The following is a 15,216-nucleotide window of genomic DNA, read 5'->3' as shown; positions in this document are numbered from 1 at the left end:
CCCCACCCCCCATGACATTTCACACTCACTTTTCCCATGACTCATAGGGCCCGGGAGTCAGATCTAAGTGGCTGCACTCAGCCAGATGATTAGCTTGGCTGTTGGTGAATGTATAATAGAAGGGGAATTATGCTCACCAACATGTGGGAAGGGGTAAGAGGGCGATTGTTTGGGTTGATGTCATTCGAGATATTTTTGCCCGCCAAAAAAAAGGCCAGTCATTAAGTTGAAACTCCAGTCTCATGTTTTGAGCTCTCGCTGCTCAAATGTGTTTGAGTTACATGGCAGGAAGTGAAATGACAGAGCGAGAGGCTAAAAGTAGATTTGGTGGTAAATGTTGTTTTAGAGAAGTCCTCTGTTTGTGTGTTTGTGTGTGTGTGTGTGCGTGTCTATACTTAGCTCATGTTAACAATGTGTTTGCTCTCAGCCGGAGAATTTCTGGTTTGTGGATGCACTTGGGGTCGACAAGAGTGGGTGTGTTTGTTTGTGTGCGTGTGTGCGGGTTGATTTTATGCAGGGCGTGTGTGTGTAGGTGTGTATATAGGCGCGGGCTGGGAGCTGTCGTCAGTCATCATAATCTCCTCAGCCCATGAAGGATGCGTAAAAATGCAAGATGGCAGGGGAGGGAGGGACCGCTAAAGAGACAGACTGAGGGGAGATTTTTGTGGAGGAACGCAGCGGCGAGCTCGAAGCTGTGTGAAAATGTCACAGTGGCTGCTCTCGACATTCGCTACTCATGGTAACTACACATTTCCTCCCAACTAATGGCTGCCGCTGCTCCCTCAGACATGAAACATCATTTCAAGTGCTCCAAAAGGCACTGAGTGTTTTAGGGCTGCAATTATTTACAGTGACACTTACTCTGCGGATTGCCTAATTACTTCATTTATATTTTTCCAATAACTTTTTTCGTCTGAACAGTCATAGATATTCAATTTACGTTAATGTGCAAAAAGAAAGAGCAGAAAATGTTCATATTTGAGAAGCTGGAACAATCAAATGTTGGTATTCTTGCTTGAAATATGACTCAAACAGTTATTGATTATATAAACTGTTGCTTAATTACATTCCGTCAATTGCCAAATTAATCAATCTTTAAAATGTCTATATTTAATAATCTGTGCCGTCAATATAGTAAAATACATTTTATAAAAATAGAAATTGTCAAAATGTAACAATCTGAAGAAAACAAAATCAATCTTTGGAGTAACTTTCTGACATGGTGACGGGTCACAAGTAGTCATTTCTTTATTTTAGTTGTCATAATTAAAAAGAAGTCGGGAACTAATGTCTTATTGCCTTGGAATAAGCTGGTTCAATGGTTGACTCAGCTATTTTCATCTTATTTTGTGATGAAAGCATCATAGCATCTTTTTCTCTGCAGTAATGTTGGTCATAACTTCCATGGAATTAAGTCAGTGATACATTAGGTTTCCACCATCATCAGCACCAGCAGCATAAAGGCCCTAAAATGTCATCATCAGCCCAACCGACAACCATCTATCAGTGTATTGATGAATTTAAATGGCTCGGCTCCCATTTGTGTCAGTGCAGTTAGGGAGGACCCCCGGGGGCCGTGCCTGCAGGATCTGGTGACCTATTTCAGGATCCATAACATGGTCAAAGCCCGCTCTTCGCTGCCAGCATCCTCTCCTGACCGCCACCAGTGCCCCTCCCCCTCCCCCCGCCCGGGTATTGTGTCACCATGGGAACCGTGGGATGACATCAGCATGGGGCGGGGCCGATGCCTGCCTGGAAACATCTACTCTTCTGATGAGATCGGAGGCTGGGAGTAAAGAGGAGGAAGGCGATGAGAGGAGGGGATAAATCTGAGTGAGGATGCAGAGGAGACACAGCAGTCAGTTTGACTTCAATTCATCCTTAACTTGTCTGGAAGGGGGAACATTGGTTTACAGACTCTGTTTACTCTGGAACACTCACACAAAAAAAAAACATGCAGTAGCATCACTTAATTCAGTCAGTTTAAGACCAAATTTTATTTTATCTACTGTCAATTTCTGTCTCTAATCATGTTTCATGTTTTTCCAGTGGTGGGAAACCGGTCAACATACGTATGAACATCGATCACTACTGATGTTTTTGTGTAATGAACCTGCACTTGAGAAAAAAAAAAACTGCTGAGGTTTTTTTTTTTTACTGCCAGCTGATTGGATGTGGCACAGCGCAGCATCACGGTGTCATGGCAGTGAGAGAGATGATCTTATGGTCAGTGCCTGCAGTAGCTGACGTGTCTGTCAACAGCGTGCTTCGGTGCGTGTTTGAACTTCTAAATTTAAAATACAGAAGCGAGAAAGTGTCAGTGTGGAGTCTGGAGTGTACAATCCACACAACATGGGATTCAGTTGGGATCTAGTCACATACTGTTATCTCAGTGCACCTATAGCGCCTGTATTACGGTACTTAATCTGTAAGGAGTGGAACCAGCCCTGCACCTCATGTGAGCGGGGAGTGTATTTGTGTGTGTGCGCGCGCGCCCTGCTCGTCATGCTGCTGCTCACCATATATACACTGTTCATTCACACTTCACTGGCAGCGCTCATTATGCTTCAGACCCACACATGTATTGCTGAGTCAACGAAACATAATCCGCTCCTGAGGAGGAGGAGGAGGAGGAGGAGGAGGAGGAGAAGCCACTGGATTCTAGGTTGATTACAGGTCACGTCAACCTTAACTGTCCTACTTTCCTCCTCGGGACTCCTGTTCAGTGTGACACTTTCCCATCATGCACTGCAATGTACTAGCCTATATAGTGACTGTGTTTCTGACCCCATCTTAAATAATGTAGAAGATGAATGTTGATTTTTATATAACATGTTTTATACATGTTCCCATTTACATTTACCACTAAACAGACTTTCCAGTGTATTACAAAGTCACTCCCTTGAAGCCTAGAAATGCATCATGAAGAAGTCGGAGTTCAGTATTTGTCACAAAAACGCAACTGTGATTATTTTCGTTATTGATGATTCTACAGATTATTTTCTTGATGAATCATTTAAAAAGTTTCGCCTATAAAATGTCAGAAATGAGTGAAAACTGCCAGTCACAATTTCCCAACTTCGTCATCATCTCCCTCGATTTGTCCCACCAACAGTGCAGCCCTCAAATATATTCAATTTACCACTAAAACCAGCAAATATTCACATTTAACAAGTTAGAGCTGGTGAATTATGGGGCTTTTTGTCCTTTAAACAGTGAATTGATTATTAAGTTAATCAATTCAGCACTTAATCTTAAGAAGGAGGGACTAATATTTGAATGAAAATAAATATCGCTTTCACACCAGGCTAATATAAATCATGTTTACAAGTCCATTTCTTATCATATGATTGGCTTATTTGCAATGATATTGGAACTGTAGTCCATGTAAACATGCAGATAATTTGGCAGACGTATTAATTAGTTGTGGAGAATGCAAACCGGTGACCTTCTTATTGTCTTGCTGTCTCTAAAGCTGCTTATTTTCCTGGAAATCCCCCCTTAACTAATTAGTTTACCAAATATTCTCATTAAAGCCAATAGGACAGCCAAAATGCTATCACTGCGTGGGCAGAGGAGACAAAAGCTCGTTATTTTCAATCAGCGGAAGGTCATTGAAAACCGTAAATATATGTATGATTAGAACAGATATAAAATCAACTTAGGATATCTACAGCAACATGGCCTTGGATGGTAAAAGTAGGGATAATATTCTACTATAGCCAACTTAGGAGTGAGACCAAATGGATTTTAAGTGCAGGCATGAATGTTTTCAAACAGATACAAACACACATAGAAACACAGCAACACACTCAGGCGCTCACACAGAGGATTAAGGCCAGGTTGGCCTACTGAGACTGGCTGCCAGAGATTCCATCCTCCCTCCTAAATGGATGGTGACATTCCGATGTGAGCGGCGCTCCACGGAGGCGTGATGAGTGACCCAGATTGAGGAGGGGTGGGGGGGGTGGTGGGGCGCAGACAGGGAGGGAAGTGAGGTTGGATTAGGGATGGGGTGTGGTGGTGTCGGTGGAAAAGAGGGATGCCGGGGCTGGTAGGTAGGGGGATGACGGCACTGAAAGACAAAATAAAGAGGGAAAGGATAAAAGTCAAGCGAGCCTCAGGCCCGCTGCCACACCCTCTCTTCTTCTCTGGACGAGATCATGCTGGCAGGTTCAATCTAAGACATCAGTCCCGAGACGTGATGGGATTTGACAAGCCTTTTTTGACTCCTAGTGCTGTTGATTTAACCCTTTCAGGATTAGGACACTGTGATGGTTCTCATGCTGAGCACTTGCGGGCTAACTGCTATGTTTCTAGCCTTTTCTTAAAATGTAATACTCAGTCATTGTTTAACAGTTTGGGATTCTACAGAAGGGTTAATTACCTAATTTCTAATTTAATCATGCACATGCAAATTTTGACAGACATGCACTTCGCTGAAGTATTTCTTTTTGCTGCCCGTAAAGTATAAGCCAGCGCTCACATTATCATGTAATTTTAATCCTTAATTGAGTCCCTTACGTCTTAAACCCAAAAACGTCTAAATCTGCCAGTGCTGTAAGAATATTCCAGTTATTAATGCAAATAAAATAGTTTCTTATTTTTTCTTTTTGTGGCAAAAAGAAGGGGTTGACATGGGTAACAAGGGGAAAAAGGGGCGTTCACTGACATGTAATGGGCACATACAGTATACTGTATGTAAACCTTTTCCCTCAGGGTTTTACATATTGATTACATTGCAGTCTTAAGGTAAACCTTTTTTCAAGTATTTTTTTAATTTGGTTATTCATAAATCCTGTTTAGCAACCTGCTTTATTCTTTCCTGTTGACCTGAATACTTTTTCCACCATGTGGAAAACATCACAGGTGTCACTGGTTAAATCCAGCATTAGTGTCGGTGGTTTGGGTTGTTAAGGTTTATTATAGAGCTGAATAGGAGGTTGCTTTTATCTGTTTCACTTCTAAATGGCACCAGAGATCTGTTCCTGTGTGCAAGTAAATGCCACATGAGTCTATAACTAGGTTTTCCTCTCTCATAAAAGCAATATTTCGCTGTACTTTGTCAAATAGCCACAAGGTAAATTGCAGACAGACCCTACAGAGAGTATTAGTAAATTATTAGATTAGATCTTCAGATGAGAGAATAACTGCTGTGGGAAAAAAGCAGGAAAAACAAACAGAATGTTTTCCATCAGTGCAGAATGTCTTATTAAGTCCTGCTGCTTTATTTGGGTGTTGTTATGTCTAGAACGTGTTCGCTGCGCCGTTTATCCTCTTCTCTCTAACACAGCAAGACTGGTAAACAGCTACAAGGAAGCGATGAGAGAGGGCGATGTCGGATCACGTTAACCACACCAGGGTGACGGGGTGCGCCTGGAGAGCAAGGTCTGGAGGGTGAACGCACCAAGATGTCAGGAGTACAAACAACTGCTGAAATAGTTAGATAAAAGTCACGGTTTAATCTAAATGGTTAGAATAGTTATAGCCGAATGGACAAATTGTTGAAATAGATAGCTAGAAATAAGCTCAAAGTTATAGATAAACAGTTGAAATTGCCAGCAAAATGGATAAAAATTAATATGTTAAATCACATCAAGTCAAACGAAAACATTCGGTTAATAACAGCTGATGTTGTTGAAGTTCACCTTGCAGGGCTGTTGGTTTACATCCGACGAACAAAAGGCCGGAAACTACTGGTCTAATACACACCTGTGAAGTCATGCACAAGGCCTTAGACTCTTACACACCACCACCGGGTTTACACAGAGAACCAGAGAACATAGAAGATTGTGAAGGCAGTTTTAGCATTACAATTCTTCATCTAAACTTTTCATTTCTTTGGCATCTGACGGCATTGATTCTCAAGGTTTCTTATACAGCCACTGTAACGTGCCACCAATTGTACCGGCCATCCGTCAGCCACTTTACATTAAAAAAGGTCGTACTTCTTAGGATTTTACAGTCTGCTGGTAGACAAATATAAAAACAAGTCAAATAGTAAATGATTTATTTGCAGTATGTCTGGACCCCTGTGGTGTAATGCATCTGAATTTGTGAGGGAAAAGGTGTTTTTTCTTTTTCTTTCTCTGCAGTTAAGTGCCTTTCTATCAAATGAGAACACGGAGGATTTATGTAAGCAGCCCAGGTTTATGACATCCTTTGTAGGGGACACTGTGTGAAAGCCAAGTGCGGGGCGGCATAATATCGCCAAAACAGCAGCTGAAAGCAGGTCAATGCAATTCTAAACCACCATCAGCACAATCGGGGCTGTCAGCGCACCAGTTTTCTTCCTTAGCAACAGCTGGGACCAGACTCGCCTATGACTGAGCCCTGGGCTGAGATTTTTACTCTCAGACAGTTTGGCCCAGTATCTTTTGAGTGTCAGTAGGTCCTCCTCCTCCTCCTCCCTCTTCTCTTCCATCGTCTTTTTTTCTTCTTCTTCTTTTTTTTTTTTTTCCTCTCCTCTCTGATCCTCACATCTTCCCACTGCAGCAGACATTAGCCCCGATCACTAAGAGCCTGTCGTCATGCAGCGCTGCAGGGAAGGAGAGGAGAGAGACTTAGAGAGGAATGAGGACGGGAGAGGAATAGGCTGAAAGAAAGAGGACAAAAAGTAAGAGACAAATAAGGAGGGGTAATCGGCTACTATTTCACGTTGGCTACCACCAGTACATTTCACATAATAATATCATATTGAGTTTAAATTTGAGTTTAAAAGGGAGAGAAGAGAATAAAAAAGCAAGACAAAGGACACGGTCAGAGTTGGTGGTGATAGAAAAGTTGCATGGTTTTTTGAGGAAAGGAAGGATCAGAAACCCGACAGAGGGAGGAAGAAGAAAGAGCCTCGCCGACAATTTGTTATGATGAAATTAACCGCAGCTGCTTGATGATAATGATGCTGTTTAGCTAAGCTGCAAGGCAAGGGGAGGGAGGGCCCCCCTGCTAATCGTGTTTAAAAAGCAACATTATGTGTCCCGTCTGAGGGGGAAATAGGGCCGCTTTTATGAGGCTACATGCTCGATTAGAATGGAGATGGTTTAGTAGTTCACACTTGATTGGGACAAACCTTTTTGTTATTGAAATTAATGGGAGAGAGCTTGTTGCGCTGCAGTGTGGTGCTAATAGGTGCTGCTGTTTGTGGTGTGTGTGTGTATGTGTGTATGTGTATGTGTGTGCGTATGGAGGACTTCTTTTTTTTTTTTTGGCCTGAATGGGGCAAGCCTGTCAAACCCATCTGCTGGACCCCCTCAAGACCTGTTCTGGTTGCCATGGTAACAACCTCCTTGTCACTGGTGAATGGTTATTAAGGGTGTGTTTCACATGTTTTCTTTACACGTTACAATTTCGGGAGCTGCCTGCGGTCGTGCATGTCATCATTTTTGTTTTGGCGGGGGTTGATGTGTTTTGCCGTTCAGTTCATGTTTTAATTCAGAGAAGCTCACAGTGAGTGTGTGTGTGTGTGTGTGTGTGTGTGTGTGTGTGTGTGTTTAGCATGGGTGGGTATCGAATCTCAAACCTTGTCAGCTGCTGATATAAAACCAAAAGCACTGGCTGTCTGTGGGAACTCAACATGCACTGTAAAAGGGGAAAAACAGTCATGCAGATATGTTATCGGCCTCTCCCTCCTGTCTCAGCACGTGGATGCTGAGACAAAGACCGGTTAGAGAAGCAGTGTGGCTCCTGAACCCCTCTGGTGGCTGATTTGTGAACTTCCCCCCTACAGGATGCACCATGTATCAGAGTCAGCTTAAATGCTTTAGAGGACTCCATCTTTTTGTTTTGTATTTTTGGCTCATCTCTTCTTATTGCCCTTCATCTCGATTTCTACTCACTTTCCCCGATCTTCTGCTTTCGGATGCCCGATACTCATCTTCCCCTTCTCTTCACCTCCTCCCAACAGGTGACCCATCCCCTCCCCGGTGTCCCAGCAGGCAGGCATGGCAGACGGTCGGCAGCCAGACGAGCACTGGGCCTCCAACGGCCAAGAGAACGGCGAGAATGGCTACTCCGCCTACAGCTCTGGCTACAGGGAGAATGGATACCACGGTGGCGCGGCTGCACATCCTGGAACGACAGGTAGGAAGGTGGACGCGGACGTGTGTTTGCAAGCGGTGCATGTGCATGCCTTACTGGGTCAGTGACATTGATTGGGCTGCCTGCACACACTGCCAGATGGCTGTGGGTAAATGTGATTGGTTCCACAGTGCCAGGAAAGAGAGATCAATTCCCAAAAGGCACTTGAACAGATCAAACTGTTTCACATTTGATTGAGTCGTGAACATGAACAATCTGCTGTAGAAGCACGACCAAAGACTGGAGGACATCGCCGTGGTCCCCAGAGACACTTGGTTATGGGTCTCTCGTGGGTTGAACTACTCGCATAATTAAGCTTCTGGACCTCTCCAGAAGTAGATCAGAAAGCTTTCATGAATCTTGGTTTGGAAGCACTCCAGGCTTAGTGTGAAAACATTAATGTTTAATGTTTCTCTTGTAATAAAGCTATTTTAATTCATAGTGGAGGACATTTTAAGATGTTGCCTTCCAGGAACATGCCTGTTTTAAGGATTTTTAACAATTTACAATATGTCAGATTCAGATCAGAAAAACTCTAAATCATGATAAAAGTTACTAAATCTTACTAACACGTTAAAGCATAATATGCATTATATTAGGACCTGTTAATTTCACATAAAAATTCCAATATTCTGACTGATATATGTGCCAAGCGATGGAGTAAGCTTAAAGGAAAGATGGAGAGAAATGGGAAAGGTAGGAAAAGAAGTGGCAGTGGAGTGGAGTGGAGGAGGAATAAAGACAGACAGTCATGTTTTCTTTGTCTTTCGATCGTTTTATTGTCAAATCTGAATATTGAGCTGCCGTAATTTGACTCACAATCAGCACATGTGATGTTTTTCAACACTGTTTTCTACACCATCTGAGGTAAGTTGGTGCTCTATCTGTATTTATCTGCACTGGGGAGTAAGCAGAAAGCCCAACTGGCTACTAATAAAATCCCACAGGAGCCAATGGGATTTGAGCTCTGCATCGACAACTCATCAAACAAACACACACAAAGAGCATTGTTTGGACGTCAAAGGGGGGGGGGGGTGGCACTCACAGAGATAAGGTCAGCTTTGAGTTATTAGTTTTTCATTTCCTTCCTCCCATCCATGTCTTGTCTTCCCGGTGTGTCTATCTCTTCTCTCTCTCTCTCTCTCTCTCTCTCTCTCTCTCTCTCTCTGTCTCTCTAACTCTCTCTCCCTTCGCAGTGGATGACTCAGCCAATTTGCCTCCCTCCCCTCCCCCCTCACCATCCGCTGAGCAGATTGGGCCCGTGGCACAAGGTACACACACTGATAACCACTCCCGACCATCCATCATGAGAGTGTGAATGATGGTGCGAGTGGCAAAAATCTCTCTTAAAAAAAAAAGAAAAAAAAAGACACCAAACACACAGTCGAGAGATCGGTCTCGAGACATGGCCGCCGCTCCTCCTCTTTCTTCTGGTCCCTTAGTGTTTAGTTTTAGGAGTCTCTGTTGCTTTGCATGTCAGCTGATTGTCTTATCACCTCTGAGGAGTCTGCAGCATGTGCCACGCTGTCCTGTCCAATTCGCCCTTTGGTTCCTTTTACCAATATTAGCCTCATATTAGTTTTCTATCCAGTACCGGTGGAGTCAACCCTGGATCCAAGAGCTAAACGGCAACACAAACATCTTTCCTCCCTTTAGGCAATAGCACATAACCTGCCACTGGAGCCCTTCATCTCATTAGTCTGCTTTCCCCTCTCAACATCTCCTCTGTTCTTTTTTTTTTTTTTCTTTCATTTTGTGTATTGATTTTCTCCAGGATTGGCTTTCAGCTCTTTACTCACAGAGAACAGTGCGGCCTGTTTTCTAATCATTTCATTTTTGCACGTGGCATGCAATCACCAAAATGTAGACTCATATTAGACCCACTGCATGGTTTAGGTGTTATTGTACATGAGATATATACGAAATCCTAAGAAAATTTTCCTCATACTTTTAATTTTCTATTAGATATTTTGAAAATAAAAGCCAGGTTAGTTGCATATATGTGAAGCTGTAACTCTTATTTCTAAACCTTAAAGTATCTTTTTTTTTTAATTCAAATTGTTCAATATTTATCTAGGCTAGAAGATGTGCTGATTGCATCCCATACATCTCCATCAGAGCTGAAAGTGTCATGCAACCCATGTAACCCCAGTTTTGTTGTCCTCCATGTGTCATCCATGTGTATCCCTTCCCTGCTCAAAGAAGATAAAATAGAGGTTCTCAGTCAACAGCAAGATGAGGAGGAGGCTCCAGAGGGGCCCAGCCGTTACCAAGAGGAAGTGACATATGAGCAGCCAGGAGACTTGCTCTTAAAGCAGGCAGATTATTTAACAGAGCCCCAGGCTTTGGGCTGCCAGCAAGCCCAGACACCTGAGGTCCTCAATGGAGGAAGTCATCAAGGTGAACACAGCCCGTCACAAAAAGGTGTGTGTGGTTTCATGGGGTTTTGTGCGTGTGCATACAGTTTGTGTGAGGGTACTGAGTAAATGTGAGTCTGTCCATTGCCTATTTTGCATGATCCTCTCGTGCTCTGTTCAGGGGCACACAGACTTTCTGCTCTTGACTTATAAATTGTGATGCAACTCAGGCTTTGCTGCCAACCTTCCTCTGGCTTTGTTGCCCTTAAATCCTTAAGCTTCTGCTTCAAAACCTGAAATTGCCATGTGCAAAATGATGTGACATAGCATTTTGATTTTGTGCTTTTTCATGCAAAACATAACCATTTGCTTTTCATTGGAGGACATTAGAAAACCTGATCAACCATATTGTAGTTGATCATTTCTGCACTTTTGTATTGCCAGCTACATTGCAAATGCAAATATCACTGTCTAAACTGTCAAGCATTGTAGACTTAAGTGTTGCTAGAATTAGTTGTCTATATTTTCTATGTGGGTTTTGCTGGAATATTGTGTGCAAGAAAGTGTTTCTGAGTACACCCACGTGTATGGGTGCTTCATGAATCAGTCCTGAATGTATTTTAAGTCTGTTGTGTATCACTCGCTTTGAGTTTCAATGTTGTTTTCATTTCATCTCAAAGCAAAGGATAATCCTGTTTTCCTATTGTTACTAAGATCACACTTTGGACATTTTAATCCACCCTCATTGGACATATATCATCATCCTTATCTTAAAGGCTAATTGAATAAACTAAAAGTATTTTTCTTTTAATATTTTGACCATTGGGTTGACCATTTTCGTCAATCCTTGCGTATTGCAATAGGAATTCAACATATTTGTGTACATTTATTTCTTATCATCTAAAATCATGCAACTCATTCCTTCATTCCAGTTCTGCACGCAATCTTAGGTGCTGTGATCCCCCCTGTGCTGTTGTGGCCTGCCACAAAATACACTGTGCTGTGTGTTTTGCTTGATGGAGAGCTACTGTATCTATGTGCAGAGGGCCTCAGCTTGACTGTATTGGCTAGCTTTTGTGGATGCTGCTAGCAAAGCTTTTAGTTAATATGATACAGCACGAAGTTGTACAGTGTCCTTCAAACTCACAGCCCAGCTGGAAGAATGTATCAGTAAGGCATCTTGTGAGTCCGCTATGAAAGAAGATGAACCTCAAGCGCCGTCGCTACATGGAAAGCAGGTGGCTGTTGAAAGAGCAACAGCTGAAGGAGCAGAACTCGCCCCGACCGAACCTCCTCCTCCCGCTGTGAAAGATAAAGATCGCTCTGACACCTCCTCAGTTGAGCTGGGTAACCAAGACAGAAAGGATGTAGTAGAAGAGTCTGTCGACAGCCACCTGCTTGTAGAGTCCAAAGCAAAAGAGGTGAAACAGTCTGCACAGGCAGAAGAGTCCTCAAAGGCTACGACAGAAGAAAAAGAGGGAACTGTCCCACCGAGCCAATCAGAAGCCCCTATGAGTGAAAGCAAGGGAAAAGTGGGGACGATTGCGGAGATAAATAAGGCAGATCAAGACAGTGGCGGTGACATTAGGTTGCATGAGACGCCACCGACTGGTATTCAAAAAGTCGACCAAAGACAAGAAACAGTCAAATCAAGTCCAGACCCTGCTACAGAGTTGAAATCCACATCAGAAACTTTTGTTCAACACGAGCCAGGAGCAACAACCTACTTTGAGACATCCTCAAAAAGCCATGAAGAAGAGTCAACGCAACCTCAGAGTTATTATGAACTCAGCACAGCATCAGAGACAAAGTTAAGTGGGGAAACTGAAAGCATTGCGCAGAAGCTAGAGGAACAACAGGAGAAGAAAGTCAAAACATGTCCTGGTAAGATGTCATTAGAACAGAGAAGCCTCTCCTTGAACATCACTGTTGGATCCTCAGTGGGACAGACAGTGAAGAAAGAGACGTCAAGGACCTTCTTGGACAGCTTGGGTCCAATCAGTGGAAGTTTTGATGAATCTGAGGTTTACCCTTCAACACCATCGGTGGAGAGCCATAAACCCACGTTTCCTCCAGCTGTCTCAATTACCCCAACTTCCACTGAATCAACTGAGGATATTCCTACCAAAGAAGATACGCCTCAACCTTCTGACAAGCACAGTTTTGAGCAAACAAGCAACCTCTCTGAGATGTTGGACTTGGCTGGATCCCTGCCACAGCCATCACTAGAGAGGAGGGAGGTTGACCACATGAGACGAAAGTCAGTGCCCGCTGATGTATCAGCTCTGGTGGGGAGTTCTTTGGCCAAGCTCGCCTTGGGAGATCAGACCTCCAGGGTGGTGGGTGGGGAAAGACAGCTGGAAGAAATGGGCTACTGTGTTTTCAGTGAGTACTCAGGGCCCATGCCTTCTCCTGCTGATGTACCCAGTCCTGGGGAGTCTCCCCACCAGCACTTCCCTTCTATGGAGGGTGAAGTTGAGGAAGAGCTTGGGGCCACAGAAGTTGACGATGTTCACAAGGGAATCCAACAACCAGATGAGAGAGGAACTGTACCTGACATATCTCAAAAAACAATAACTGAGAAGAAAGATGCACCAGTAAAGACTACCCTGATTCTTGAAAGAGCTGTGACAAGTGGAGTAAAACCTGATCGGCTAAGAATCCCAATCACTTCTTCAAAAGACAGACTGACTGAGTTTCGTTTGGAGAGTGGCCTACCTGGTGACATAAAGATCCAAGCAATCCCTGAAGTGGACATTGAAAAAGACCCCTCCCGAGAGGCTTCTCCCATCCCACCAGACAATTCCTTTACTTTCACTCATACGGAAACTGGAATCAAGGCTCCCCCAACTCCCACCACCCCCAAGTCCCCAGATGATACACCCTCAGAAAGCCAAGACACTGGAGAGAAAGCTGGGGAAGATGTCTCACCAGAGGTCAAAGCAGAGAAAGATGTGAAGTGTGACAGCACTGATGATAAACAGCCAGGGTTAGACAAAGAAATGCTGACACCTGAACAGAAAGAATCAGAAAAAAGTGGAGAACCAGAATTGGCCAAAACAGACATACCTTCAGCATCATCTCAGTCTTTAGGAGAGAGCACAGAAATAGATGACAAGAAGATTCAAAGTGACCATGGGAGACCTGAAAAATTAGAAGGAATAGAAAAATATGAGACCTCAAAAGCTGTTCAGGATTTAAGCACTGAAAAGCCCTTAGATGAGAAAGGTGCCCAAATCGAGTTACCGGAGGTGACTGTGGAAAAGGGTTCACCAAAGCCACACATATCCTCCCCAATCATCATTATACCTCAAGCACAAGTAGAAGAAGAAGTGGATGATGAGGATGATATTGAGATCGCTGAAGAGCCTCAAGAGATGATGGAGGAAGTGGAAGAGCCTGTTCTCCCCAAGACGGATCAAGCTGAGGTTGGAAAGGAAGAGCCAAAGAAAGTGGAGGTGAGGCTGATGGTAGGTGATCAGGTGTTGGAAGAAGATCCCAAGTCTGGAGCAGAGGAATGGAGCCATAGTGCCCAAAACAGTGACGATGGGGAACCTGCGACAGACAGTTCACACTTGTCTCCATGCTCTGACCAGGACCCACCACAGCCAACGGAGGATGGAAGTAGAGATCAAGGGATGGGGGAGGATAAACTAGCAGAAGACCCACAAATAAATAGAGAACAAGCTGAGAAACAAGGGGATGAGGAGGTAAAGAAAGACCAAACAGGAGAGGAGGAAGTGAGGGAAGTTGGTACTGATGAGATACATGAAAAAAAAGAGGAGAAAATGATGGAAGAAGAAGTTGAGGGGAAGAATAGGATGGTTGAGGAGGAGGAGCAGAAAGACATCGAGATTGGTCAGGAGGTGGAAGAGACTTCTGATGTGCTCTGCCAGACCAGTCAGACAGCTAACGATGAAACCACCATGGACGTCTCCATCCTAGATACAGAGAGTGGCTGTATGGACTCAAAAGGTATTACAGCTTGTAAAATGAATAAATCAATCAATTGTGAAAAAATAAAAAAATAAAGTTAATTTATACTTAATCTATTCTTCTTATATTAAAAACTAGCTAACACCAGAAATCTTGTTGCTAATAAATCTGTATGTGTCTTTTGTGATAAGGTAGTTCCTATCAATAAATGTGGAGAATTAGTCCTGTTTTGATCCTTCTCCACTGCAGATGATGACAAAAGTATTATGACTGAGCAAATCGAAGCCCTTCCTCACACCCAGAGTCCAACCAGTACACCTGTGGTGGTGGACAGACCCGCTAAACGGGCCCCTGGCAGAGGAAGGGGCAACTCTGGCACTACTGAGAGCAAACTGTCCCGCAAAGTACCCAGCCACCATCCAAGAGAGGAGATGAAGAAGAAAAAAGGTTTCAGTTCTGTATTCAAGAAGAAGTATTGTTTAGCTTAAAACAAATTGTTTACTTCATTTTTTAACAATGTACATTTGCATTGATACTTTTTTAAAACAGTAGCAGACTTAATAGATTTGTTGTACATTTAACTGAGGTATTGCATGTTGGTATAATCCTGTTTCTCCTTTTTGCCAGTAGGCATGAGGAGGGCTGACCAGAATAAGGTGTCAGCCCTCCAAAGTCGTTCTCCATCTCGAAAGAGTGTAGCCAAAGCGGCGGCCAGACATCCTAGGCCTGCTCTGCTTCACGGCTCTGCTAGACGCAAGGCCACAGGTGAACACTCTTCACCAGGAATCAGTGCCGTGGATAGAGAGAGCGAAACCAGATCTAACCATAGCACGGTATCTGGAACTGA

General features: G+C 43.6%; 1 protein-coding gene across 2 annotated transcripts in view; it reads left to right on the top strand.

Moving 5' to 3' along the window:
- Positions 1 to 15,216, top strand: part of LOC111665265 (uncharacterized) — a 55,414-nt gene that overhangs the window by 29,331 nt on the left and 10,867 nt on the right. The window contains exons 4-9 of one of the 2 annotated variants that reach the window (XM_087177685.1): positions 7,904 to 8,079; positions 9,273 to 9,347; positions 10,279 to 10,500; positions 11,583 to 14,408; positions 14,619 to 14,816; positions 14,997 to 15,134. In XM_087177685.1, coding sequence (XP_087033811.1) covers positions 7,941 to 8,079; positions 9,273 to 9,347; positions 10,279 to 10,500; positions 11,583 to 14,408; positions 14,619 to 14,816; positions 14,997 to 15,134 — 3,598 coding nt within the window. In that variant the 5' untranslated portion in view covers positions 7,904 to 7,940. Of the gene's footprint in view, positions 1 to 7,903; positions 8,080 to 9,272; positions 9,348 to 10,278; positions 10,501 to 11,582; positions 14,409 to 14,618; positions 14,817 to 14,996; positions 15,135 to 15,216 lie in introns of those variants that run through there. The other variant, XM_087177684.1, reaches the window with a different exon arrangement.

The sequence above is a fragment of the Seriola lalandi genome, unplaced genomic scaffold, assembly GCF_002814215.2.
Source record: "Seriola lalandi dorsalis isolate HSWRI2012SDOR001 ecotype SW California unplaced genomic scaffold, Sedor1 jcf7180002054630, whole genome shotgun sequence".
In the NCBI taxonomy this organism is placed as follows: Eukaryota; Metazoa; Chordata; class Actinopteri; order Carangiformes; family Carangidae; genus Seriola; species Seriola lalandi.
The sequence above is the reverse complement of the archived record's forward strand: the minus strand, read 5'-3'. Positions and strand labels throughout refer to the sequence as shown.